The sequence below is a fragment of the Macaca nemestrina genome, chromosome 7 (assembly GCF_043159975.1).
Source record: "Macaca nemestrina isolate mMacNem1 chromosome 7, mMacNem.hap1, whole genome shotgun sequence".
In the NCBI taxonomy this organism is placed as follows: domain Eukaryota; kingdom Metazoa; phylum Chordata; class Mammalia; order Primates; family Cercopithecidae; genus Macaca; species Macaca nemestrina.
This window is the reverse complement of record NC_092131.1, coordinates 13,304,785-13,330,168: the sequence shown is the minus strand read 5'-3', so window position 1 is coordinate 13,330,168 and position 25,384 is coordinate 13,304,785. Positions and strand designations below refer to the sequence as shown.

At 47.6% G+C, this 25,384-nt stretch overlaps 1 protein-coding gene across 1 annotated transcript in view; it reads right to left on the bottom strand.

The window, feature by feature from the left end:
- LOC105467491 (serpin family A member 12) overlaps positions 1–23,814 on the bottom strand; it is a 28,552-nt gene extending 4,738 nt beyond the window's left edge. The window contains exons 1-3 of the mRNA XM_011717111.2: positions 23,593–23,814; positions 5,775–6,441; positions 3,812–4,082 (exon numbers count right to left, since the gene is read on the bottom strand). Of these exons, the coding sequence (XP_011715413.1) occupies positions 3,812–4,082; positions 5,775–6,408 (905 nt within the window). The 5' untranslated portion in view covers positions 6,409–6,441; positions 23,593–23,814. The remainder of the gene's footprint in view (positions 1–3,811; positions 4,083–5,774; positions 6,442–23,592) is intronic.
- Between the last annotated feature and the right edge of the window lie 1,570 nt (positions 23,815–25,384).

Sequence of the window (25,384 nt, the reverse complement as noted above, 5' to 3'; positions counted from 1 at the left end):
TTCATTCACTCAACAAACATTTATTAAATGCCCACTGTATACCAGGTGCTGTTCTAGGTGCTGGAGATGCATCTATGAACAGAACAGGCAAAGATCCCTGCCCCTGACTGTGTGTTCTAGCAGGGAAGACGGGGGATAGAATCAACATAGCAAAAAGTACCACCTAAACCTACATACATGTACCGGTAGTATGCAGAAGGCAGTAAGTGCTATGGAAAAAAATAAATAGGTCAACTTGCAGAAATCAGGGATCAGTCCAAGGTTTGAGCAAACCTTGAGGCATGCAAGGGAATTAGACAAATTAGGATTTTTTTTTTCCTGAATAAAATGGGCAGTCACTGTAGGGTTTTGAAGAGAGGAGTGACATAGTCTTGCTTAGGATTTAAAAAGATCATTCTGTCGCCTCTGTTAAGAATATACTCTTGGTGCTGGTGGTGTGTGTGAAGTAGGGATGCGCAAAACTGATGCTGGGAGACCATTTGGAAGCTAGTGTGGTCGTCGGATGTTGGGAGCCATAGAGACAGTGGAAAGATACCAAATTCCAGATGTAGTTTGCTGTAGGCTAAAGGGGTTTCCTGACAGACGGAATGAGGCATTTGAGAGGGGTCAGGGTGACTCCAAGGTTTTTGGCTTGAACAACTAATAAGATGGAGTCACCATTGACTGAGATGGGCAGGCTTGGGGAGGCTCCCTGGGGACAGATCAGGACACCATTCTAGATGTGTTGACTCTAAGCTCCAATTACACATACAGGGGAGATTCTGGGTAAACAGAAAGATCCATGACTCTGGAGTTTGGGGGAGAACAGGGGCTGGGGCTAGAAGCATGGCAGTCGTGGTAATAGAGATGGTGTTTAAAGGTCTGAGCCTGTGCACTCACTCAGGAGTAAGTATAGACAGAAAAGAAGGCTGGGAATTGAGCCCTAAGACACTCACCTCTGAGACCTGGAGGAGGAGAGGAGTCTCCAGCAAAGGAGATTGAGGAGGGGAAAGGTGGGAGGTGCCGTGAGAGTGGAGAGCTTGAAGCCAAATGAAGAGCACCTTAAGGAGGTGGGGACACCAACCAGCCTAACAGCGAGGCCTGAGACTGACTGCACTCTGCAACACAGACACCCTTGAGACCCTGGGAATGGAGCTGTCTGTGAGAAGTAGGTGCAGAAGCTGGACTGGAGTGGATTTAGGAAAGGATGAGAGGAACTAGGGGCTGTGAACAGAGGCAACTGCTTCACGGTGTTCACCTGCAAAGGCGGAGTGACGAAATGGGGGAATAACTGGGGAAAAACAAGGGTCAAGAGAAACTTTTATGTTGGGAAAAACAAGAGCATTGGGATTTCCTGCAGGCCAGCACAAGCCGTACAGGTCGCTTGCACAGAAGGCAGACACCTGCTTTGTCTTCTTGCATAGAAGCCACTTCCATGAGCTGTAAGTTATCCCTGGCCCCCTACGAGGTTTCATGATGAGATGGAAGATAAGAGCATCTTTGTATCTGACGGAAATGATTCAGAAGAGAGAAAAACATATGCTGATGTAGGAAAGTGAGGAGAGGATTTCTAGGGTGAAGTTCCTGAGTAGCGAAGGGCCCTAGGTCCAGTGCGTTAATGGGGAGATTTGCTTTCATTTGTGCCAACATGGGAAGGCATTAAATGCAGCTGCTGCTGGCAGGTGAGTGCATATACCAATATGTACGGAAATGTGTGGGGTGCCCAGGCTGGGAGTGAACCCTCAACACTTCTGAACAGGACAATGGCTATTTCAAAACCACCAGCAGTTTTCTGCTCCTAAAGGTGGACCCTGGGAAATAGAGCTTTTCCTCTGGCGAAATCAGAGGAGCAGCACCTGGCCTCAAATTCTGCAAATCCAAAGCAGGTGTCTGCCTCCTGCACAGAGGCCAGGTGGACGTCATCCGAAGCCTAAATTCTGATGTGTTCTACCCACATGTAAACTGGTGTGTGTCTGTTGACTTGGTTACTTCTTTTAGGGAAAAGGTGATTTTTCTGCTCAGGGTCTTCTCCCGTCTGGAGGGGACTGCAGGAAGAACACATAGGGATATCCCGTCCACCCCATAGCGGACCACTGAGATGTCTGGACTGCGCTTCTTACCTGTAGATCAAAGCAACTTGACCACTTATCTCCCAGAAATAATGAGCTCAGACAGTAGGAATATTTGCCTATCATGTTCTAACCAAATGTAATTCCTTGGGGACCGTGGGCAAAGCCCCCTGTCCTGTAAGAGGATTTGGAGTTACTTCTTGGGAAGGTAGACATTTCCCTGCCTGTCATTCCAAGGCCAGAAGTGACTGGGTAGGCAAGACATTCCTGGGTGAGAGGAACCTTCCTCTCCATGGCCCTCCTGGTGAGGAGGCCTGGCCTCAAGTCATGGAGATGCGGGAAGCAGTCCCAGAGGGATAGGGGAGGCAGAGCAGGCACTAGATAAATGGAAGGAGGTGCCCTGGAAGAGACACTGAGAGCAGCCTACACTTGGACTCTACAAGATGCCACTTCTAAGTAACTGCACTCTAAGTTATCCTGGGTTCCTGCGAGAGCTTTGGTTCTGTTATTCCCAAACCTCCAGGAAGTCTGGCACCAGCCTACAGAAAATCTCGAAGGTTCTATTCCACTCTTGAGTAAAGGTGCAAAAGGAGATGAAGCCTGAAGCCAGAGAGATGGTGGCCGTGCCCAGGGAACATCTCTGTGTGGTTGATGGTGGCCTGATGGTGGTCACAGCACCGGGGGCTGCAGAGGGCCTTGGTGAGGGGAACGTGAAGCCTCCAGTGCAGCACCTGAGCTGTAGCCCCATGGGGAAATCATCAGACATGGCTTGGAGATGGGACTGGAGCGCAGTCAGGATGGCAAGTCCCAGCAAATCAACTGCAGGGTCTCAAGCCACTGTAATTTGAGTCCTACAGGAAATGTCATATTCTGGAGTCCATGTCTCACAAAGCCAAGAGTGGAAGACCTGGCATTCCTCCCATTTCTCACCTTCTCTTCACCTTCTACAGCCCCGAATTCCTTAGGGAGATCTCCCAAGACATCCCTATGAACTCTAAAACTCTGTAGAGTGCAGGCTGAAACATGTCAGTCCCTTTGGGATGTCCCCATGTTGAGACAACATGGGGGAACCTGTGGATGGTAACTGAACTGAACTGATGTGACTCCTTTCACACGGAACATAGCCTTGGAGGCATTGCAGAATGCATCTGTGATATCTAGAGTGAGCTGCAGGCTCGAGAAAGGAAAATTCTGGTTCTGAATGCTTTCAATAAAGTCACATTTCTGGAAGGGGGGAGCTAAGTGCCAGGGCATTCCAAGAGCGCTGCCATCCCTCGAGATCTGCACAGCTTCACCTGCCCTTCCCACTGGAAACATCTTCTTCAGTGGAGGAGCAGCCACCCTACAGCTTCAACTGTTGTGACACCACAGTTGACAACATCATTCTCCTCACAACTCACAGCTCTCTTTTACAGCCCGTGTTTGTCCTTGCCGTTTCCTTTGCTCCTCCCCCTTTCATACAGACTGCCACCCAACCTTGAAGACTTGGCTCAAATACTATATCCTCTGTGAAGTCCTCCCTGACCACCACCCTCCACTGAGACTCCATCTACTGTGCTTGCACAGTCTTGATGAATCTCCCTCAAAGAGTCAAGCACTTCACTCTATTCCTGTGATTTGTTCCCCAGTATACTTCTCACCATGATATAAGTTTATTATAGAGCCCAGAAGAGGACTTGGCCATGAGGTAAGAGCTCAGAGAGAAGAAATAAGAGGGAAGACAGGAGAAGGAAAAAGCTGCGAGGGCTAGGCACCCACTTTACCTGCGTGACAGTAACGTTTTCCATCTGGAGAAAGTGTCCACCTGCAAGCCTTTCTCCAAGTGCTTCAGCTTGCCCTCATCAGGAAGGAGGAAGATGGCTGTGATATTTTTATGGTAGGGTATTTCCAGGATGGTGCAAGAGAGCTTATCATCATAGCCAACTTGGTACATGCCACTATGGAACATCATGGGCGCCTTGACTGAACTGTTTTTCTCCAGAAAGAAATCTTCCTCTTTAGTTACATTTGGATCAAACTCATGTTGCCACCTGGCTTAGTTTGAAGAAAGACAAAATGACATGATTATCCCATGGGAAAAAAGGTGACTAAATCCAACTAACCACTAGTCTCTGTCCACACAGATTCAGGGTGAAAGGGGATGATCTGGGGTATCAGGGAAGTCCTTGCCCTCATTCCACGTCCTGGAGATTTCTGATGAGATGGGCTCAGGTGCAATTATTAGTTCCCAAAGAAGTCAGGACTAGACTGCTAAATTAAGAGGGGAAAAGCAGACTACCATAAGCTCAGGTTCCCCTAAGCCTGAGAAAGCCCACTGAGTATGTCCTAACAGAGGGGACTGCATTACAATTAATGATGGCTAATTGAGTCTAATGTGAGTAGAAATGCTTGATTCTAATCTGAGTCAGTCCTGAAGGAGCTGCTGTCATGTGGAACTAAGAAAACTGGTGAAACAGGCTGCCGTTGGGAGCTTGCCAAAGAGCAGTGAACACTGAGGCCTGGGTGCCTGGACTCTGAAGATGCCTTGACCTATTGGGCATAAACTCAGACCTGGGTCTTTCAAACTTGCCACCCGAGAGTCCTCATTGTAGGGCCAACTCCCTGAGTTTAAATCCTGGCCTCACTGTTCTATCTACCTGTCCAAAAGGTTATCAAGGGTTAACCTTGGATAAGTGTCTCAATCTCCCTGGACTTCAGTGTTCTTATTTGTAGAATGAGGATATTGACAGCTACCTCATAGGGATGCCTTGACATGTAGCGGGATAAGGCAGCACAGCTCAGTGCCTGTGTATAGTGAGGTTGAGTAGGTGCTAGTTGTCATCAGCATCGTTATTTTCACTGTTATTCCTATTGTTATCTAGGGGACATAGGGATTTCAGGAAATTCCATATTCTCCCTTTTCCTTCTCTGGTTTAGGCACATTGAGGTTTTAGACTGCCAGTGGTCACCTTTTTTCTTCTTTAGCCGTCAATCTGCCCGTGGATTTTGAGAACCCTCAATTTTTTATATTTAGTACCATGTTCCCGACACTCCAGCAGTGATTTTATCTGGACTGATGGGTGTTGGCCTCTGATTCTCACCTATTTTGGCCAACCTGTCTGTGTATATGTGTTCTGTGTGGTGTTGGGGGATAAAGCTGAAATTTGGAAACATTCTTCCGTCTTTTTTTTCTGTCTCTCTCCATCAGATCTGGGAAATACATAAAGTCTGATAAGGAGAATTCATATATATTATATGTAAGAAGACCCACCAAGTGATCACCATCACCATAATCAACACAATCACCATCTCAGGTGTCTGCTTAAAGTGCTGGAAAGCACACGGTGCTAGAGCCAGGAGAAATGGGTTCCAGTCCTGACTCAATGATGGGCTTTGTAACTTGGAGTAAGTCAGTTAATCTCTCTCTGAATGTTTTTTCTCATCTAAGAGATGGGAACGAAATGTAATTCCGACCTCTATAACCAATGTTGTGTTAGGATAATCACTATTCATGAAAATGACAGACTTCATAAAGCTCATTTCACATACATTTTCACTTTAAATCTTGATAATTGTATGATGAGTTATGTATCATGATACCCATTTTACAGATAGGAAAAGTGAGGTTCTGAGAGATAAATGACATATGAATTCAAGGTCAAAGAGCAAACAGTGGCCAACCCAGATTTTTAACCCAAGTCTAATGGTCATCCTATTCTTTCCACACCAACATGCCAAAAACCTTACCTCGGAAGAAAATATAATTTGTAAGAAGCATCACAGTGCCAGGGTCTATATTCTCTATCAGGTTGTTAATTTTCCCATAGGTTTTATTACTGATAAAGTCATTGATCTGCTTCTGAGTAATTTTCAAATTCTGAAAGTTGGTAAGGATGGTTTCTGCACCGTAAAAGTTCTCGGCATCTTCCAAAAACTTACGCTGGGGCTGCAGCCCCCGGTCAATGAACAGCGTGTTCCCGATGCTCACTTTGAGGTCCTGGGTCTTCTGGTTCAGCTCGTGGATGATGTAATGGAAGCCCTCATGAAGATCTTTTTCTGGGATCTTTCTGAAGTTGAACCCCTGCTTGATCTCATCCAGGGTGCTGTCCTGGGCACCCAGGCACAGCAAGGAGAAAGCTGTAGAGATACTCAAGGGGGATAGCATGATATTCCTGCCAGGGTTGTTGGAGGCCAGCTTCTTGAGAAGCTTAAAGCCAAAATCCATGTTCTGCCTTGTAAGCTCCTTGGCTGCCTTCCTTTCCTTCCACCCTTGGGCCTGGCTCAAAGCTTTATAATTCCTTGGTGAGAAGCTCGGCTTCAGAAGACCTTTCACAGTGAGGAGAACAGCCAGAAAAATAGCCAGGCCCAGCGTGGGGTTCATTTTCCTTGAAGACTATCTTGTTGAGTAGTAGACCTGAGGTTAGCAGAAAAAAAGAACATGATAACCCCATCGCCCACAAGTTACCCAGAGGAAGACCAGATGAAAGAAGAAATACAGTGACTAGTATGTGTTGTACATCGCAGTTTGTGAGTGCTTTGACCCGTTCATAGCGTTTAACCTTTGTAGTCACCCTGGGGACTAGAAATGACTTTCTACATTTTGTAAATAGGAGGACTGAATGTAGAAGACATCTTTTGTTTTTGTACCCTCTTTATGGAAACAGTGTCTCAATTCCTTTGAGGAACAGCTCTCCTCCCCTCCATTGGACCACAGTGAGGATACCCCGTAGTGTAGGCATGTGACCCAGACCTACCGTCATAATACTTCATTCCTTTGCCACACTGGCTGGTTAAAGACGAGAGTGTGGACCAAAATCAGACCAGTCAGTGTCTTTCTAAGGGAATGTAAAAGCCCCTAAACTTTGAGGCAGCTAACTTTGTGAAGTAGCCCTGAAGCTGAATGTGGCCATGATTTCCACATGTAGGAGAGGAGAGCAATAGAGGGAGGTGGAAAGACAGAAATGGACTGACACATCCGATGACATCTTCGGAGACCCTGGACTAAGCTTTACCTCAATTTACTACCCACTTCCATGTTTCCAAGTTATAAAAGCCAATAAATTTCCCTTTTAGAGTTGGCTGGTTTGAGGTGAATTTTTTCCCCTTCAGCCAAAAGAATCATGACTAATTTGCAGAGATCAAGCCCTTTGTTTAAGCGCATATGTTCTCTAGGTGGTGGATACTCATACCAGAAGGACTTAGGTCTCCAGGAAACCTTCTTCCCTACGCCCTTCCCAGGGAGGGAAGGGGATGGCACCATGGGAGAGGAACAGCCAGGTCTGCCTGGCGCTGGACTGCTGCTCCTTTCACCCACCTCTCAGCTTTGACATCTTCCAACGGCACTGTGAGCTTCTGGGAGACAAGACTTTTAGTTACTCTTTGCCCTTAATCTCCAGTCCTAATGCTGCAGAGAGATGCCAAAAGCATGTTGGCCTAATTATTGATTTCTCTGGTTGGACATACTACTGTCAGTGATGGTTATACCAATTCATACGTAAAATGAAGGCAGATTTCTTTACTTGGTCATCTGTTATGTCATTTAGTCTGCTTTCTTCCTGTGATTCATATCTTGTGTGTCTGTAATTCATGGGAAAGAGTCAGCCTGTCCACAGTAAAGGCTATTCATGGTTGTCTTAGATGGGTTCCCTAGAAGCAGAACCTGAGATGGGGATTTAGCTGCATGTTATGTATTGAGGCAGTTGTCTCAGCAGGAGCCTATAGGGAAGTGACGGAAATGGGATGGAAAAGGGAAGGAGCCAAGGTGACATCTAGCCTTGGCCTGGTCCACAGTGGAAGGGCTCTCCAGGCTAGCCTTTTGGACAGAATCAGTCAGTTAGTGGCTGTGATCTGTCCTCTGGATGCAGGTCATGGTGCATAACTGGGTCAATTAGGTCTTATCAGCCAAGGACAATTTTCTGGAGAGGGGAAGGCCGCTGTGAGCTGTCAGCAGCCAATCCTCACAGCAGTACCAGCAAAGGGGAACTGGGTCAGCCACCAACAGGGTCTGCGCAGCTAAATTCCCATGCCTGGCTCTTTCTGGTTGACTGAACAAGCAGATGAATGAACACTAGGCAGGGCCTGTACCTGGGAGTGTCCCCAGTTCCCATGTTCTTCATGTCCAAATCCTTCTATGCCAAGCACTATGGATAGAGCCTTGATCACAACAAAGGTCTTCAAGGAGTTTGTAGTATAGTATTGGAAAATTCTAGTGAATAATGCTCATTGCTCCCTCAGCATCCATTCTCCCAGCTTCCCAATAGATCATCCTCCTCCTTCTCCTCCTCTTCCCCCTCCTTCCCTTCTTCTCCTCTTATCCTCTCCTCCTCATCTTCTCTTTCTTTTTCTTATTTTCAGTAATACACTCTTCTCTCAGGCAGCCCATGTGCCTCAGGGACAGAAGCTCCTCCCTACTCCAATGGAGGGCCTGATTGGTGCAGGGGCATCTCAACTCTCCTGCTACTGGTTGCTTCAGGAGCCAGACCTAATCCAATCATTGCAGGTGGGAATTTCTGCCCTGATACTTGTTTAGGGAGGGGCATGTGGCTTAAGAGGTACAATGAGGGAGGATTTCAAGACTGTTGGAATGTTGGGGTGCTGCCCTGTCTCTTTCCTGGGATATCTTGGGCAGGAAGGTACGGCAGGCAGGGACTAACAGCAACTTTGCTCCATGGGGGAAGTGACTCGAAAGCAAAGCCAGAGCACAAAGAGGATACATCCAAGGGCTCTTAGGAGAAACCGGAGCTGGGGCCATGGAAAAAGCTGGCCCCAGAGCGCACCCTGCCTCTGGACCCCCAGTGACATTGAGTTACATCGTCATTTCCTTGAAGCCAAAAACATCCTCACAAATATGGGCAGATACATTTTTTTTTTTTTAAATGCCAGGACTACGAAGTAGGCAGGAGTTCTGTGCTCTGCTCTCATGCCTTCGTAGCTGTGTGACATTCCAGGAAGCACTTTCCCTCTCTGAACCTAGGTGCTCTCAAGCACCTTCCACCCCCAAAAACTACTTTTTGGTAAAACTTAATAACAGCCGGTGATAAACAAGGGCTCTATGGGCTGTCTGAAAACAGACTGTAGAAGAGAAATTAGTAAAATTCCCAAGGATGCTTCAGATAAACAAAAGAAAATAGAAAATGGGAAGGATTCCAGCTCAGGGTTTAGGGGGCTGCATTGTTTACAAAGGCTGCCTGGATTAAAAACAGAAGCTTCTGCTATTCACAGTGGGCGCAAGTGCCCAGTGCCTAGGAGTGGAGAAGTTAAGTCATGTCCCTCAAGGAGCTGAGAAAACATTCTCAGCAGCAGGTTTCACAGCCATTTGACATGGAGGACGTTCAGCAGCCTGGCAGGAGCCTTGGGACGAGGCTGGGCAGGGCAGGGCCGGAGCAGGGAAGGAACCTGCAAAAAGCGCCATCCTGGGAACACTTTGTGGCACGCACAGCTTTACCGTGATGTTCAGTCACTGTGCCCTAAAGTTTTCTCTACATCGCCAAGCTTCAGAAACGAGAACAGATTATGGAATTCCAGGTCTGGATAGCGGTTCTCCCCAACTTGTATGTTTGTTAGGCGTTTCAAGGCAAGTCTCCTCACCCTTCAGGCTTACAGTATCTTCATCTATTAAATAAGGGGAAGGTGGTGATAATTTGGTTTCTTCCCCCATGAGATGCTGGTGATCAGGTGGTACTGCCACCACCGCCCCCCCAAGGGACACAGTCCACACCCTGGCCTGGCCAGGTCTCAGCACCTTCCCACCTTTGCATGCCTGTGTCACAACAGTCCCCACCAGGCCTCCTGCCCTGGCTCCCTGAGTGCCAACATCTGGCCTTTCTCCCCCAAACAGCCCACACCAGCCCAATTCTGGGCCTTTCCATCTATCATCACGGGCTTTAAACTGACCCAAATTTGTCAGTTGGGTTAGATACCTGAGTAGGCTAATTTTTAATTCCATCAATTAAAATAGCTGAGCAACTGGTTATTTCCCAATCAATTGATATGTTGCTCTCCTGAGTTGAGCAATTGTTTGTTGGCTTTTAGTTTGGAGTGTGTGTGTGTGTGTGTGTGTGTGTGTGCGCGCGTGTATCTGTGTGTGTTTGGCTGTCACTCAAAATAAATAAAGAGATAAAGCTAAAACAAAACCAAGAAAAAAAGAGAACAAGATAGAAACCGAACCCCATGGGGTACACATAGGACACATAAGGCTATAGTCAGTATTTCAAGTCTCTGACCATCCTACTCCCATGCTCCCTATTAATTTGGAAAAATAATTTCCTCCTCTTATGACTAGATAAAATAGTGCCTCACTGACCCGGAAGTCATTCATCCTAAAGACAGATTCAAACCAGGTGGGAAGCATCTGCACAGGTAGCACAGGCGGCTTAAGTCTACACGAGAGGGCGTGTAGCAGTGGGAGGGCACTGCTTCCACCTCCCACACCGTCCCAATGAGCCAACTGAAGCAACAGTGAATGATGACAGCAGACTCAACAATAATAATATTTCAAGATTTACGAAGTGCTTCCCCCATTATCACCACAGTTTGAAGAAACAATACCTAAACAGGGAGAACACACACAGGCTACAGAAGGTCTACTCAGCGCACAGTGGTTTGGAACCACAGTTTCCTTTAGAGACACCTCCCCCTGTCCTTGGGCAGGTCACTCCTCTCCTGATAGTTGACCACCCTCCCTCTCTTCCCTGGGGTGAAACTGACTGGCTAGAAAGAGTTGGTGTAATATCCTTCTTCAAGCCAATGAGACCAAAATGTTTAGAATACTTTGGACAAGTTCCCAAGTCTTGAGAACCAACAGAGTGAGCTTCAGGCAACCAATGTGTTCCCTGCTCATTGGGGAGAAGCTTCCTATACTTGGCTGCATGCACCAGGCACCCCTTCCTGCCCCAGAAACCCCTTCCTGCCCCAGGAACCTCAGGCCCTCTGAGATGCCACCTTTCCTCGGAACCTTTTCAAAGCACCCCTTGGAGTGTGTAGCACTTGGGTAAACTCAGTGCCCTCCCTTGGGCTGAGAAATCTGGGGAATCCTTGCTAAAGATGTGCCTTAGCCTCCCAACAGAAGACCCTCACCAGAGCCCCATCTTGAAGAGCCACTCCAGGCCTGCTCTGTGGCTCACCTGTTTTAAAGGACTCATATTGTTTTTAGAAGAAATCACTCAATATACAGTAGAAATTAAATTACTATTTTTAAAAGCACATTTAGAACTAAGTGGTGGTAAGATATATCTTCTCTCCCCTGTTAGAAGTAAGAGAAGCCCTGTAAACAAACTCTGATGACCACAGCAATATACTTTTTCCTCCTTCCTGGAAAACAAAGAGTGGAGCACATGTCCCCATTCCACTTCTTAATTTGCCCTGTAGATTTCTGCCTTCATTCTTGAAGAAATATGTTTGAGTCCTCACTCTGTGTCAGGCACTGGGACACTACAGCAATGCCCAGAAAATGGTCCATATTGATGTTGCAGACTGACTCTCAGCCCAGCAAGCCCCACAGCCTTCTCCAAACCCTCAAGAACTTTCCAGCTGTTTGCCTGACCTGGTCCTCCTCCCCTTCTGTGACTGCATTCTAAGGGGAGGGGATATGTGGGTTGGAAAGGCTGAGAGATCATCGACTTCAGGATTATCTGTGCCATAAAGAGGGAAATGAGGCTCAGAGTGGACAAAGGAAGACATCATGGTTGCAATGTGCATCAGTGGTGAGAATCCAGCTGGTGAAGGCAATTCTGCAGAAATGCATTGAACAGGCTCCTTGGCCTCACTTTCTCCACGAATCAATGAGTTGATAGATCTAGCCTCTGTCCTCAGAGAGAGAGAAAGATTCCCAAACAGCTCACATACAAGGCTGACTATGGCCAGCATCATGCAGCAAGGGTGGACCCAAGTTGGAGGCACCACTTATGTCCCAAGACCTCTCCCATCCCCACATTCATGAAGCTTTTTTCTCTAGAAAAGCACTTGGCAGCAGACATCCATAACACTCTGCCAAAGACGTTCAACAAATTCCTCAAGAGGGGTTTACCTGGATTTTGGAGATCCTCTAGAATTTTCCTTTCATACCCCCTCCTGTGGATAGTGCTATATCCTCCCTCATTCTGAAGAAAGCTTCACGTGGAATAGACAAGAAGCACTCGGTCTTTTGAAAGGGAAGGTCTTATACTCACAGTACATTCAGAAGTCCACTGAGCCAGCCAAATGCATCTGCCTTTCTTGCTTTATTATTTATACTTCCATGGTCTCTTGGAAGACTAAGGTCAATAAAATGAGCTGGCGTGAGTGGGCAGGTGATGGAGGCTTTGGGATGGCCACACCACCTCCCCAGGAGTTCTCCTCACCCGTGGAGGCAGCAGCATGATATTGTACCGGCCACGCCCACTGGGCTGTGGCTTCCCTAATGAACTCCAGTAGACACCTTTTGCAACGACTCTATTTCCCAATCTCTCTCTGGGTATAGAAGTCAGAATAGTCTACAAGTAGATCAGCCTGGAGTCCTAATACTGAATATTCAACCCAAATATCATCATTGCTGACCATAGGAACAGGTTGATAACTGGGTTTCTTGGGGTCATTCCCATATATCCCTCACCATTTTCTTTTGCTATTTTTTCATGTGTTCCAAATTGTCACCTCTGTTACCTTAGCTCACATGGAGTCCTTTGGGGAAAAAGTTCGAGGAGAGACAAATAGACAACTAAATTCATAAGTTCCATTAGGAAGAACAGGAATTAAAAATTCACCTCAAAGTTCATGATCATGGAAATTACAAATTGTTTTCCTATTGTATATTTATTGTGCTGGAGTGATGAGACTATGGCTGGGCTCTGTTGTCTCTGCCTCCCCCTTACTTTTCTATATTTTCCAAATTGTCTTTAAAAAACAGATACTACTTTAGGATTAATTTTTCAAAGGCTTAAAATAAAATAAAATTCTTATCTTCAGTTTTATCTCTTGGAGAGAAAAGCATTGATGATGTCTGGGAACCTTCCAAACCCACTGATCCTGGGATGGAAGAGCAATAAGTTCAACATGCCTATCTTCAATTCTGCTTTATCTAGTGAGCTCCGGTGAGCAGAAAAAACATTCATGTATTTCTTCCCCATTTAGTGGTGCTTCACAGTAGGTCATATCTGACCAAAGCACCTCAGAGGCCTCAGAAGAGCCGTGGGTGGTGTTTTTCCTTCCTTTGGGTTGCTGCTTTTGACAAAGACATGACTCTCATTCCCAGCGCTATTCAGAGCAGGCGACCCAGAGAAACTTTCTTGGAAAGAGCCAACACTAGTTCATTCCCGGGCCTGGTTCAGCCACAAACTCTATGCACTCAGGGCCTAGACAAACAAGGCTATGGGGATGTGGGTTCCGGAGCTGCCCAGATCAGAGAGTACCCCCGAAGAAGCCCCTGAGCTACCACCTTCCCTCGCCCAGGGAGCAAGGCCTGCCTGCTGGGATGCGTGGGTCAGAGACACCATGTGAACGGTGAGACAAGAGACCTCACACTGGCCAGCTCTGGTCACCAAGGGGCTGCAGAGGAGATAGAAGGACAGGTTGAGACCAAAGAGTGCAGGTGGTCCTATTGTTACTGTAGAGTCTATAGTGGTGGAAGATCAGAGCCAGCAAGCTGGACACTGACCCAGAATCCAGGTCTGTACCCCTGGTTTGGGAGGGAAAACCTTGCCCTCTAATGACAGGGTGAGGCCTGTGTGAGTCTGAGGGCCATGCCTCCCTGCCTGCCCCAGACACACTCTGCTCCAGGGCAAATTCCCACGGGAGACATGCAGGGAGAGGCCAGGGTGGGGATGCCCACTGAGTGACGTGAGCAGCACTGGGGATGCCTGAATTCAGACAGTGCCAAAGGCCAGTAGGCCACGGGAAGAGGGTAGCCACAGGTGGGCTGCAGGCCAGCCAGGCGCTATACCTTGGTGGGCCCATCCTGCCTGGGAAAAAGAGCCCTGGAGGAGGTGCATGTCTGTGGAGAGCAGTGAAGGAGATAGGCATGGGAAGGAGCAGCCCTCTCCACGTGCCCATTAAGGGACCTCAGCCTAGACTTGAGGCTGCCCTGACTGCCTGTAGTTAAGATTCAGGTCCCATGGATTTATGCCTGGTGTTCATCGGGGGCTAGGAGGATGAAGGGGATTGTCCAGCCTGGGGAGATTATTGTTATAAGTTAATGGGCCCAAGACACTGGCTGGAGGCTGAGGGGTGGCATGAATATTTTTTACATTATTGCCTTGTATAGGGGTGAGAGGGGAGCTAGGAATTTCTGGTCCTCACCGTCACTCTTTGAATCTCCCAGATGCCAGAAACATATTAATGACCATGCCACATTCTAACTCCAAGAGCTCTGGTCTGATGGGAACACAGGAGAACACAGAGATACAAGTCACACTAGGTAAGGGCCAAGGTAGAGGTAAGTTTGGGAGGTGAGAACATGCAGGAGGCACCTGATCCTAGCTGGGGTGCTCTGGACTACATCATAGATGGGGCACTCTTAAGCTGGGTTTTGAAGGGTAAGTAGGTGTTCTCTAGGAGAAAACTGAGGGCAAGAGAAGTATATCAAGGATTTTGCATCCTGGAGAAAGTGAGTGAACAATCTAATGCCTCCAGAAATTGTAAATGTGACTTTGGGCTTCTGGTTCTTTAATGGTAAAATGAGAATAACCTATTTCTAAAGCAGTTGTTTCCATCCTGGGAGTGCATTAGAATCATCTAGGAGCTTTAAAAATACCTATTTTCAGAACATTCCTCTAGATATTTTGAGTTAGTTGAGGCGGGATAAATCCTGGGTGAGGGTACTTTTAAGAACTTCTCTCCAGGGAATTTAATAAGTACTAGAGGTTGAGAATCCCACTCCAAAGCAAGTGATTCCCACCTGATGATTCCCAGGTCTTTTAAAGCATTCAGCCACCAGGTATCAAGATAGCTATAAAGCTACAGCATTAAGTTATTGGCACAGAGACAGACAAGTTGACCAATGGAATGGACTAGAGAATCCAAAAGAGCCACACAGGAAGTCACCTGATATGTGACAAGGGCATTGCTGCAATTCAAAGGAAAGGATGATCCTTTCAATGAGTGGTGAAAACAAAACAAAGCAAACAAACAAAAAACCGGTGGATGTCCATACAGGAAAAAAAATAAACAGTGACCATTTTACTCAACATACAAAAATTAATTTGAGAAGTCACAGACCTAAATGTGAAAGGTATTAGATTGAACTATATGAAACTATTGGTCTTTAATATTTTTCAACCTCAAAACCCACAAATATTGATATGTTTTCTTCTAGAATTTGTATCAAATGATAGTAGAAGATCTTCGTGACCGTGAGATAGGCAGAAAGTATTAACCATTTTTAAAAAATGATAAATGGAAGTTCATTAACATTAAGAGCCTTGTTCCTCTAAAAGTACCTAAGAGAGTACAAAGGCAAGTCACAGGCTTGGAGTGGTATGTGTAATGTCTGTGTCTGATAAAAGGCTCACGCCTGTTTTTAAGCACTTCTACAAATCAACTGAAAAAAGACAACAACGTAAAAACTAAGCAAAGACATGAACAAATAGATCACAAAAGAAGATATCCAAATGCCCAATAAGCATCTGAAAAGGTGCTCAACATCATTAATCATCAGAAATATGCAAAACAAAACTACAGGAAGAACTCACTACACACCCACTGGAATAGCTCAGATTAAAAAGACTGGCAACACCAAGACGTGGAGCAAGTGGAACTCTTACACTGTGGGTGGGTGTGCAAACCGACACCAATGTGTTGGTTGGAAAATTGCTTGGCAGGATCTATAAAAGGTAAACATACGCTTACCCTTTGACCCCTTCATTGTACCTCAGGGTATATGCCCAACAGAAATGAGTGCTTCTGGGTTTACAAAGATGTGTACTGCAATGTCTATAGCAGCTTTATGTAATAGACCTAAAGTGGAAACAACCACTTTTGGAGGCCGAGGCCGGCAGATCATGAAGTCAGGAGATCGAGATCATCCTGGCTAACACGGAGAAACCCTGTCTCTACTAAAAATACAAAAAATTAGCCAGGCATGGTGGTGGGCGCCACCTACTCCATCTACTTGGAGGTCTCAGGCAGGAGAACGAACCCAGGAAAAGGAACTTGCAGAGAGCCAAGATCGTGCCACTGCACTCCAGCCTGGGTGACAGAGCGAGACTCCATCTCAAAAAAAGAAAAAAAAAAAAAAAAAGAAAGAAAAAAAAGAAAAGAAAAGATGGCAAATATGGGTATACCATCTTTATGCAATGTGTTAAAACTCTACAGAATATGTAAAATTTGGAATCACAAATCGGAACACGTGTACAAGATCGAGAGCTAATGTTCTTAACAATGAAGAGTTCTTATATATCAATAAGTAACCACATGTGTTTCTCAATTAGCAAAAAGGTAAAAAATTGGGGTAAATATGCATTGACACATTGTGGGTGGGGCCAGCTTTGATTTTCCCCATCTTATTTTCTTTGTTTTTGTCTTTGCAGAACAGGGTACTTCCAGACACATATTAGTAGATATGGTTATTCATAGACATTATGTATTTTTCACACCAACTTTGTAAGTTTAGGTGCCGCTAGACCCATTTTTACACATGAGAAAACTGAGTTTCCTATAGCTGGACAGTTAGCAGATTCAGGACTCAAAAATCAGATCTTCTGGTTCTGAATCCCTTGTTCCATGGATAGCTTTCTGGTAGATGATAAATGAAAGCATGGCCACAGTATCTTGGCAGCCAGCATGGACCCATGGAACTCTTGGCAAGACTGGTAATTCATCCCTAGAGCTAGGCATGAGAAGGATGAAAAATGTCTATCTGAGTGATCACCTTGGCCCTTGGTTCTCTTCTCTAAGACAGAGAAACAGGCAGACAACACACACACACACACACACACGCACACACACACACTCACCCTTGGACTAACCTCACCTCCCCAGTTCCTCCTTTCCCCTCAGGTCGGTCCTCCTTGGCCTTCCCCAGGTGTTGATGATCCCAGTCTCCTAGTCCTCTTTCCGTCCTGGTCCTGCAGCCTCCAGGTTCCAAGTGCGCTCCTCTAGGCTCCCCAGCCCCTCAAGCCTTGTCTACAAACTGGGTGGACTTCTGCCCAATGACCTGCTGAGCCTGCCTCTGCCACCTCCACCCCTTTCCCAGGATCAGCCTGGCTAACTGGCCCTGCCAAGTGTCTCACTCAGAGAGCAAAGCGTCTGGGAGTTCCCTTCCTCACCCCTTGGGAAACTCAGGCCTACTTTTTCTCTCCCATCCCAAATAGCAAGGGGCATTGTGCTTGGTACACCCAGGATGCTCTGTAGATTCACTGATGAGGGCCTGGCCTGCTAGGACCTGAGTGTTTGGCACCCAGTAAACCTCATAAAGGTGAGTGCACCAGAAACCAGAGTGACACACGCCATCCCCTCCTGGCTCCACAGCCCTGATCCCTGTGATCTTTGAGCAGAATCTTCCACCCCAGATTCCTTCCCTGGGGCAGGACAGGAATGGCTGTGGGCACCCTGGCACTGCTGTAGAATGCCAGCCACCTGGCATAGATGTTCACATGGCCCTGTCTCACCTCCCAGGTGCAGCCTGGGAGCAGGCAGCCTATCCATCCAACCCCACCCCACTCCCAAGCCCTGGGAAGTCTGAGGGCCTGGGCCTGTGGTCTGGGTACCAGACATAGGTGACCCATAATGCACCTGGTGGCTGGAGAAGCCATCCCTTCCTCTGGTTCTCAGTGTACCCACCTGTACAATGGGCAACAGGAGACTGCACTGGATCTGTGGTTGCCTGAGAAAGCCAAACTGTTGGAAGTCATGCTGTCAATCAATTTCACTTAAAATAATATAGACCCAAGTCTGTGCTAAATGTCATTCTAGCCAGATCTAGATGCTGGTAGAAGAGCAGAACAACAGAGGATGTTAAAAAAAAAGAGCATTTGCTCAACATCACTAACCATCAGGGAAATGTAAATGAAAACCACAATAAGATTCCACCTTACTCCTGCAAGATGGCCATAATTAAAAAGTCAAAAATAAAAATAAAAATAAATGTTGGCGTGGATGTGGTGAAAAGGGAACACTTTTACACTGCTGATGGGAATGTAAATTACTTCAACCACTATGGAAAACAGTATGGAGATTCCTTAAAGAACTAAAAGTAGAGCTACCATTTGATCCAGCAATCCCACTACGGGGTATCCACCCAGAGGAAAAGAAGTCATTATACGAGAAAGATACATGCATGCCCATGTTTATAGCAGCACAATTCGTAATTCCGAAGATATGGAACCAACCTAAGTGCCCATCAAACAATGAGTCAATAAAGAAAATGTGGTATATATACACCATGGAATACTGCTCAGTCATAAAAAGGAATGAAATAATGTCCTTTGCAGCAATTTGGATGGAGGTAGAGGCCATTATTCTAACTAAAGTAACTCAGGAATGGAAAACCAAATATTGTATGTTCTTGCTTGTAAGTGGGAGCTAAGCTGTGAACACAGGTATAAGAATGATATAATGGACTTTGGGGACTCAGGGGAGAAGGTTGGGAGGGGGTGGTGAGGGATAAAAGACTACATATAGAGTACAGTGTACACTGCTCAGGTGATGGGTGCACTAAAACTCAGAAATCACCACTAAAGAACTTAACCCGTGTAACCAAAAACCACCTGTACCCCCAAAACTATTGAAATTTAAAAAGAGCATTTCAGAAAAATATTTATGGAAGGCAAATCGCAAACTGCAAAAACGTGCATAATTTAATGTTTTTCTGCACTTTCAGGTAGCCCACCAATTTGATTTCAGCAGTACGTGTACTTCTGTGCACACCTCATGTACACACACACACACGCACATATATATACACATATATATATTTATATACACACACACACGTTTAATTCTTACAAGTCTGCGAGGGATCATTGCCTCACTATACAGATTAGAAAGCTGAGGTTTGGGATAGTGAGTCATCTGTCAAATGTCACATGGTTATTAAATGGATGTGCAGCTTCATAAGAAATTCTTAATATAAAAGCAGAAAAAAAAATGTGGATACCACTAGTGGAGAACATTTGGGAGAAACCAAGGAAATTCTGGGGCTGTCTGCATGCCCCCATATAAGGCTGTGGCTGTTAAATGCTGGCTCCTGGAATGGCTCACTCTAGTGTTTGTCGGGATGGTTCGTGCAGCCCAGAACGGGGGCCGACACCACCTTCAGTTTTCCATCTCTGAGTCATTCGACTTCTCCTTTGGAAGGTGTCCCACCCACCTCTCTCACCTGCCTTTCCCTCATCCTCCTTTCCTACTTCCTTCCAAAGAGGCAGAACTTGAGTTGAAAAGTGGATTGAGTGTCTATAATGTACCAGGCAGCAAGCCAGGTGCAGGGGGGAGAGAAATAACCCAAGTCCTCATAAGCTCACAGACCAGGGAAGGGACAGACACTGGGGGGTCACGCCTGTACTCCTAGCACTTTGGGAGGCCAAGGCAGGTGGATCACTTGAGGTCAGGAGTTTGAGACCAGCCTGGCCAATATGGTAAAACCCCATCTGTATTAAAAATACAAAAATTAGCTGGGGGTGGTGGCTCGCACCTGTGGTCCTAGCTACTCGGGAGGCTGAGGCATGAGAATTGCTTGAGCCCAGGAGGCAGAGGTTTCGGTGAGCTGAGATTGTGCCACGGCACTCCAGCCTGGGTGACAGTGATACTCCATCTCAAAAAACAAAACAAAACAAGAATTCTGTGGAGGGATGAGTTCAACATCACTTGCACCCACGAGAGGCGGATATTAAATCAAATCAAGGCCCCCAAACAAAAAAAGCAGCAGCTCCATCCCCCACTGGGTCCCATCTCAGGGGGGCATTGTGACATTGAGGTGGAGAACAGGTCCTACAGCCATAGCAGACTGGGCCACCTCACCCGGGTCACCTCACTTCTCTGTGCCTCACTATTTCCATCTGTCCAATGGGACTACTGAAGTACCTGCTTCATCAGATTGTTAGCAGTGCTATCAAATGCAGTGGCCCGTGTGGAGAGGATCAATTAAAACTAATTAGTAGTAATCATAGCAATAGTTATAATAGTAGTTAATAAAATAGTAATTAATTACTATTAATTTATCATTACTAATGATAAACATGATGACAGGGAGCTGATTCTGCTCATCCAAGTCACACTCTGCTCACCATTCTCATCCTCCAGCATCGGGAGTGAGGGTGTCGGGTGCCTAACACTGATGGGGCCCAGGAGGACAATTCTTGCCAGTCAAATGAAACATGTGCCATCAATAATGGATCAGACAGCAAAAACCAAATGTTAAGGATGGCTGAGATCCTTGAAATTCAGAAGGAATTTCGATGGATAGTCAGCAGTTACCCAAATAGGGTTATCTGTTCACATCTAACTACTGGGTATTTTGTGTGCTTTTATACAGTTAAGGATGGGAAAAGCTCATTTCTGAGCTTTCAGAAATTTGGGAAAACAGAGTGGTTGTCTACTTAAGACCGAGGAAAGGGCCAAGTCACAGAGAAGATGTAGTGAAGAAATACACAAGCCCACACATCTATTCTCCAAGAATGTTCCATGCATTCCCAAATGGGTTCCATTACCAGCTCAAGCCACAAGCATGAGAATGAGGAGTGATACCGAGTGTAGCTCTGGAAGCAGCCATCCCACGGCTCCCCATGCAGGTGGAAGAAGGGACGTTTCCCTCCAGTCATCCAGGTTTTCAGCTCTCCTTCCAGGATAAGCGAAAGCAAGCTGGTAGAAACCAAGTGTGGGCTCGTAAGCAGGTCACCCTTATTTGCAAGGGCATGCTCTGAGCTGCCACGGCTTGTTTGCTGATGCCAGACAGTCCTCTTACAGAGAACTGCCTTTATAATCCAAGACAAAATGAAGGACAATTACTTTCGGAGAGAGAATACCAAGATGCAAGTGGCTGATATCAGATACCTTTAAGCAGTGCAAACCAAGAAACAGTAGAGACTCAGGAATCTGAAGCAGGGAGGGAGGACCTGAGAGCGGGAAAAGACGATAGAGAATTCTATGTAGAGACAGAAAATCTGGATTCAGGGCTCCATGGCTACTGTTTCCCGGCCGTGCAACCCTCCTCAAGTTACTTCATCTTTCAGGATCTTGATTTCCTCACCCATAAAACTGAGGAAATGTTTGAGAAATCCATTGGGAAGGTAAACTAAAGTAGTGACTGTAAAAGGCGCGGTGTAAACTGTAACCGCCCATGCACAGGCTGCTCTGTGACTTTGGAATTTTGCCGAGGTCCCCAAGGGCTAGACCAATGGCTTTCATTTGCCTTCACTCTGGGATGAATTTTTTAAAAATTACTGGGTGCTCAGCTTGAAATCTGTGCTGCTGGGATGAAAACCTAAACACCATACAACTGCTATTGTCTTCCAGTGGTGTTTCCAAATGCCAGAATAACCTGACCAGTGGGACTTCAACCCTGGTCAGGCCCTCTGCATCACTTCCCAAGACCAAAAATGCTTTCCCTCCTTGAATGAATAGCCTGGAGGTTGCTCCAGTGGCTCCCTGGGGGACTCACAGTCCGAGAAGGAGTATGGGTTTGAGCAGGGCAGCATGGTGCAGGCCTAGACTCCCAAGGCCACCCCACATCTCAGCACATCTGTGCCTCAGCCTACTCACCTGTGCAATGAGGGCAATAATACTCACCTCCCCACTGTTGAGAGGCTGAGATAATTTGTGCAAAGCTCTGGGACTGTGCCTGGACTGTGCAGCTTAGGCACTCCGTGGCGGCTGACTTGTTTTATTATTATCAATCACTATTATTCTTATCCTCATATAACTTTAATTGTTATTTTGTGATGGCTCTGATGACAGAGATGGTTGTTTTTGGAGGCAACCCCAAAGGGCTGCAGGCATGGCAAGCAAGGCATTTCCACAAGTGCATCCACATCCACCCCCTCTCCCAGCCACAGCTGTCTCCCACCTGGCACACGCTGACAGCCTTGGGCATGCCAGGCCAGATGGGACTCGTGTGCTGCAGGCACGTGACAGAGCTGGACGCCACAGCTACTGGGCGGGTACTCTCTGCCAGCCCCTGGTGGCTGTGACTCACCTCCTATGGCTGGCAGAGGTGGGAGAACAACCTCAGAACTCAATGCAAGAAGCGGGCAAACTGAGCAGGGCTGGGGTCGGGTGGGGACTTGGGTGGGCCCTTGGAGGTGGCTCGAAAGGGCTTGTTTTGGGCATTGGGGGTGGGGTGCAATTGGGTCCATGTAGGTGTCCGGCAGCTGGGGCTAGATGCTCTCTGAGCCAGTGGGTCTATTCCAGGGACTTGGTCTGGGCCATGTCCCAGATCTAAGGGCTCAGAGGAAGTGCAGGGCAAAGGAATTCTGAGGTGGTGGCAGTTGGTGGCCAGAGTGGCAGGTAGTGGGGCTTTGAGTCCGTAGTTATTTGACTCAGGGCTTCTGCAGCCACTGGTCGGAGTGCAGCTGAGCTGGGGAGAGTGTGGAGGTGGGCAAAGATTAGGTTGGATGTCAAGACAGGATTGCAGCCCAGTGGGAGAACAGGGAATGAATCAGAGCCCCGAGGCAGAGGCCAGCTTCCATGGACCGAGGAAACCCACTGTGGCTGGAGACATGGTGTACTCTGGCCAGAAAAGAAGGCCAAAGCCACCAGCCACACACCTGCTGCTGCACCTGACTCAGTGGCTGAGTTGGACACCTGGGTCAGGGTCTGCTAAGGCTGGAGTGATGGTCCCCAAGGGCCAGCACAGCCAAGGTTACCAATGTTGGGCTGAAGGTGACATGCCTGGGGGATCCTGAAACTATGCAACATGTTTCTGTGGGAGAGGCAGATGATTGGGAGTGACAAGCCACAGACTGAAAGAAAAGCAGAATCACAAGGGGATGCTGCGTGGTGAGAATTTAAAAGAGTCAGAGTGTCAGGAAGACTCAGTGCTGTCTGGGTAGTCAGGAAGGCTTCCTGGAGAAGGTGGCCATAGAACGGGAGGAACCCAGAGTTTCTACATCACCTTCCCCTGCAAGAGGCACTCAAATCCACCTGTGTCCTCCCATCCCCCCACCCCCATGTCTAGAGGCAGTGAAGGAGCAGGGTGCCACCCACTCAGCATCGCCGTGGATGGGGACACCTGCCTTACAGAGCCTCGCTCACGTCCCCATATCCCAGGGTCTGCCTCTGCACAGACAGCAAATGCTGCTCCACTTGGGCCCTGCTCCAGGAGCTGGGGACGGCAGGGACAGCCAGGTTCTGTGCTCAGGGAGCTGATACTCGAACAGCCAAAGACCAGCAGTGCAGATGTGGGCAAGCAGTGCAGATGTGGGCAAGCAGTGCAGATGTGGGTCATTTCAGGGCAGGGAAATGCTGTGGATTTTGAGTTGAGCAGACCGGGTTTGAACACCAGCTCTGCTCCCAGTTACCTCATCCCTGGAAAGCTATTGCACCTCCTGAAGACTCTTTTTACTCATCTGCAGAATTTGGAAAAAACCATCCACTTCCTGAGATATTTGGAAAGAAAAGAGAGGAACCCAGTCCCGCAGAGTTTTGCAAGTGGGGAATGTACCAGCCCGCAGCATCCAAGGTGGTGCTCAGCAAGCAGGTTACACCTGGAGAGAGTGGGGTTCAGGGAGGCCTCGGATGGGAGCCTTGACGTGATGCCGCCAGAACTTTCCATTTGCCCTTGCCTTTGCTCCAATGTGTGTGCTGGCTCTGCTCTCGCTCTCTCTGCAAGCTGGCTTCCTCCACCACGAGCTGGGCTTCCACCAGGGCAGCAACACTGCAAAGAGTGATAGGAGATGGAGGTTACTGCAGGGATTAGGTCCCCCAATGGTAGGAGCTGGGGAGAGGTCTGTGGAAGGCTGTCATCCTGGGTCTGGTGGTCAGCCCAGAATCTCTGCAGGTCAGCCAGGTGGGCAGGGAGAAGAAAACCTGGGTATGAGAAGGGGCAGAGTGAGGCCTGGTCAAAGCCTGAAGGCTCTCACTCCAGCCTGGCTGACACAGGGACCCGAGGAAGGGGCCGGTGCTCCTCACCTGACCTGAGACCTGGAGAACTAGAGGAGGAGGCCTGGTGAGGGCTGGAGGAGCCTTTGGCATGGATGCTTTTCACAACCACCAGGTGCACCAGCAGGTGAAGGGGAGCAGCGCCTAGCACCCCACACCAACCTCAGAGCGTTCCTGCTTGACTTCTGCCTTCCAAACCAGAAGTACCTTTCTCTTGTAGCCAGCTGTTATCTGGAACTACAGAGGGTGAGAATTCTTAGCTACGCTGACACGCCTGGCTGGAACTATCACCCCCGACATCTTCCAAAGCTTGTACCTTACAGTTTCTGTTCCCAAGACCTATTGCCCTTGCACTCTCTGACCGCAGGTCCTAATTCCAAGGCTCAGACCATCCGCACCTGGTTCAGGTGCCCCTGTTTAGGTCAAACACTTCAGGACACAGGGGTCAGGGCAGAACAGGTGAGAAAACGACAGCTCCCACAGGCAGGTACCTAGGGAGGGGCAGTTTCTATAGGAAGGGCAGGAAGGAAAAACTATGTGTCACCGTAGCTATTGCACACACACGCGTTAAGCTAGTAAATAGGGATAACACGGGGGAGGAAAAAGGCTCGGGGGAGGAGCAATGAACTTGCTGACCATAATGTCAATGAAATTGCCCTTTGGGGGTACAACACATGGCTCTCTGCGTCCCAGAAGCCAAGGACCACACATAACTCCACAGCTCTCAGCATAAATGTGTGTGAGTGTCACTTCCTCACTCCATCACAGGCATCAGAGGGTGGGACCATGTGTAGCACAGCCTTGCACCCAGGCACTGCCTGTCACAGCAGGAAGCACAGTGGAGAGTTTCAAATGTGTGTTTTGGAGGCTTTTTGCGAGCAGCGTATTCTCGCTACTCACCTCTGTCTCCCAAAGCAAGCATGGCGGCTTTCCTGGGTTCTTCCCTACAAGAGGTACCTCCTAGATTTCTGGTTAGCGCTCTCTATAACTTCGCTCACCTTATTCATTTGCAAACATGGGTTTGGCACCAACTGTGCACCAGCATAGTCTCTTCCCTTAGGACTGACACTGGAGTCGAGGGAGTGATACTGATCACCATCGTTCCAGTGTGTCTGCGGATCTGGACACTTGACACCTGGGGATGCCTGCACCCCATACTTTCACACATATTGGGCTGATATGTTTTAAAACTTCTCTCCACATCCCCTTTTCCAGTACTGGAAGCGTTTGCTGTTTTTTCTCCTGGGGATGAATGATTTCCCAGACTTAAGAAGAAGGCCCAGTGCCTGGGTCTGTGGGTTCTGTTCTGGAGTGGAGCCTGCTCAGTTTCAGATGAAGAAACTGGTTTCTGGTGC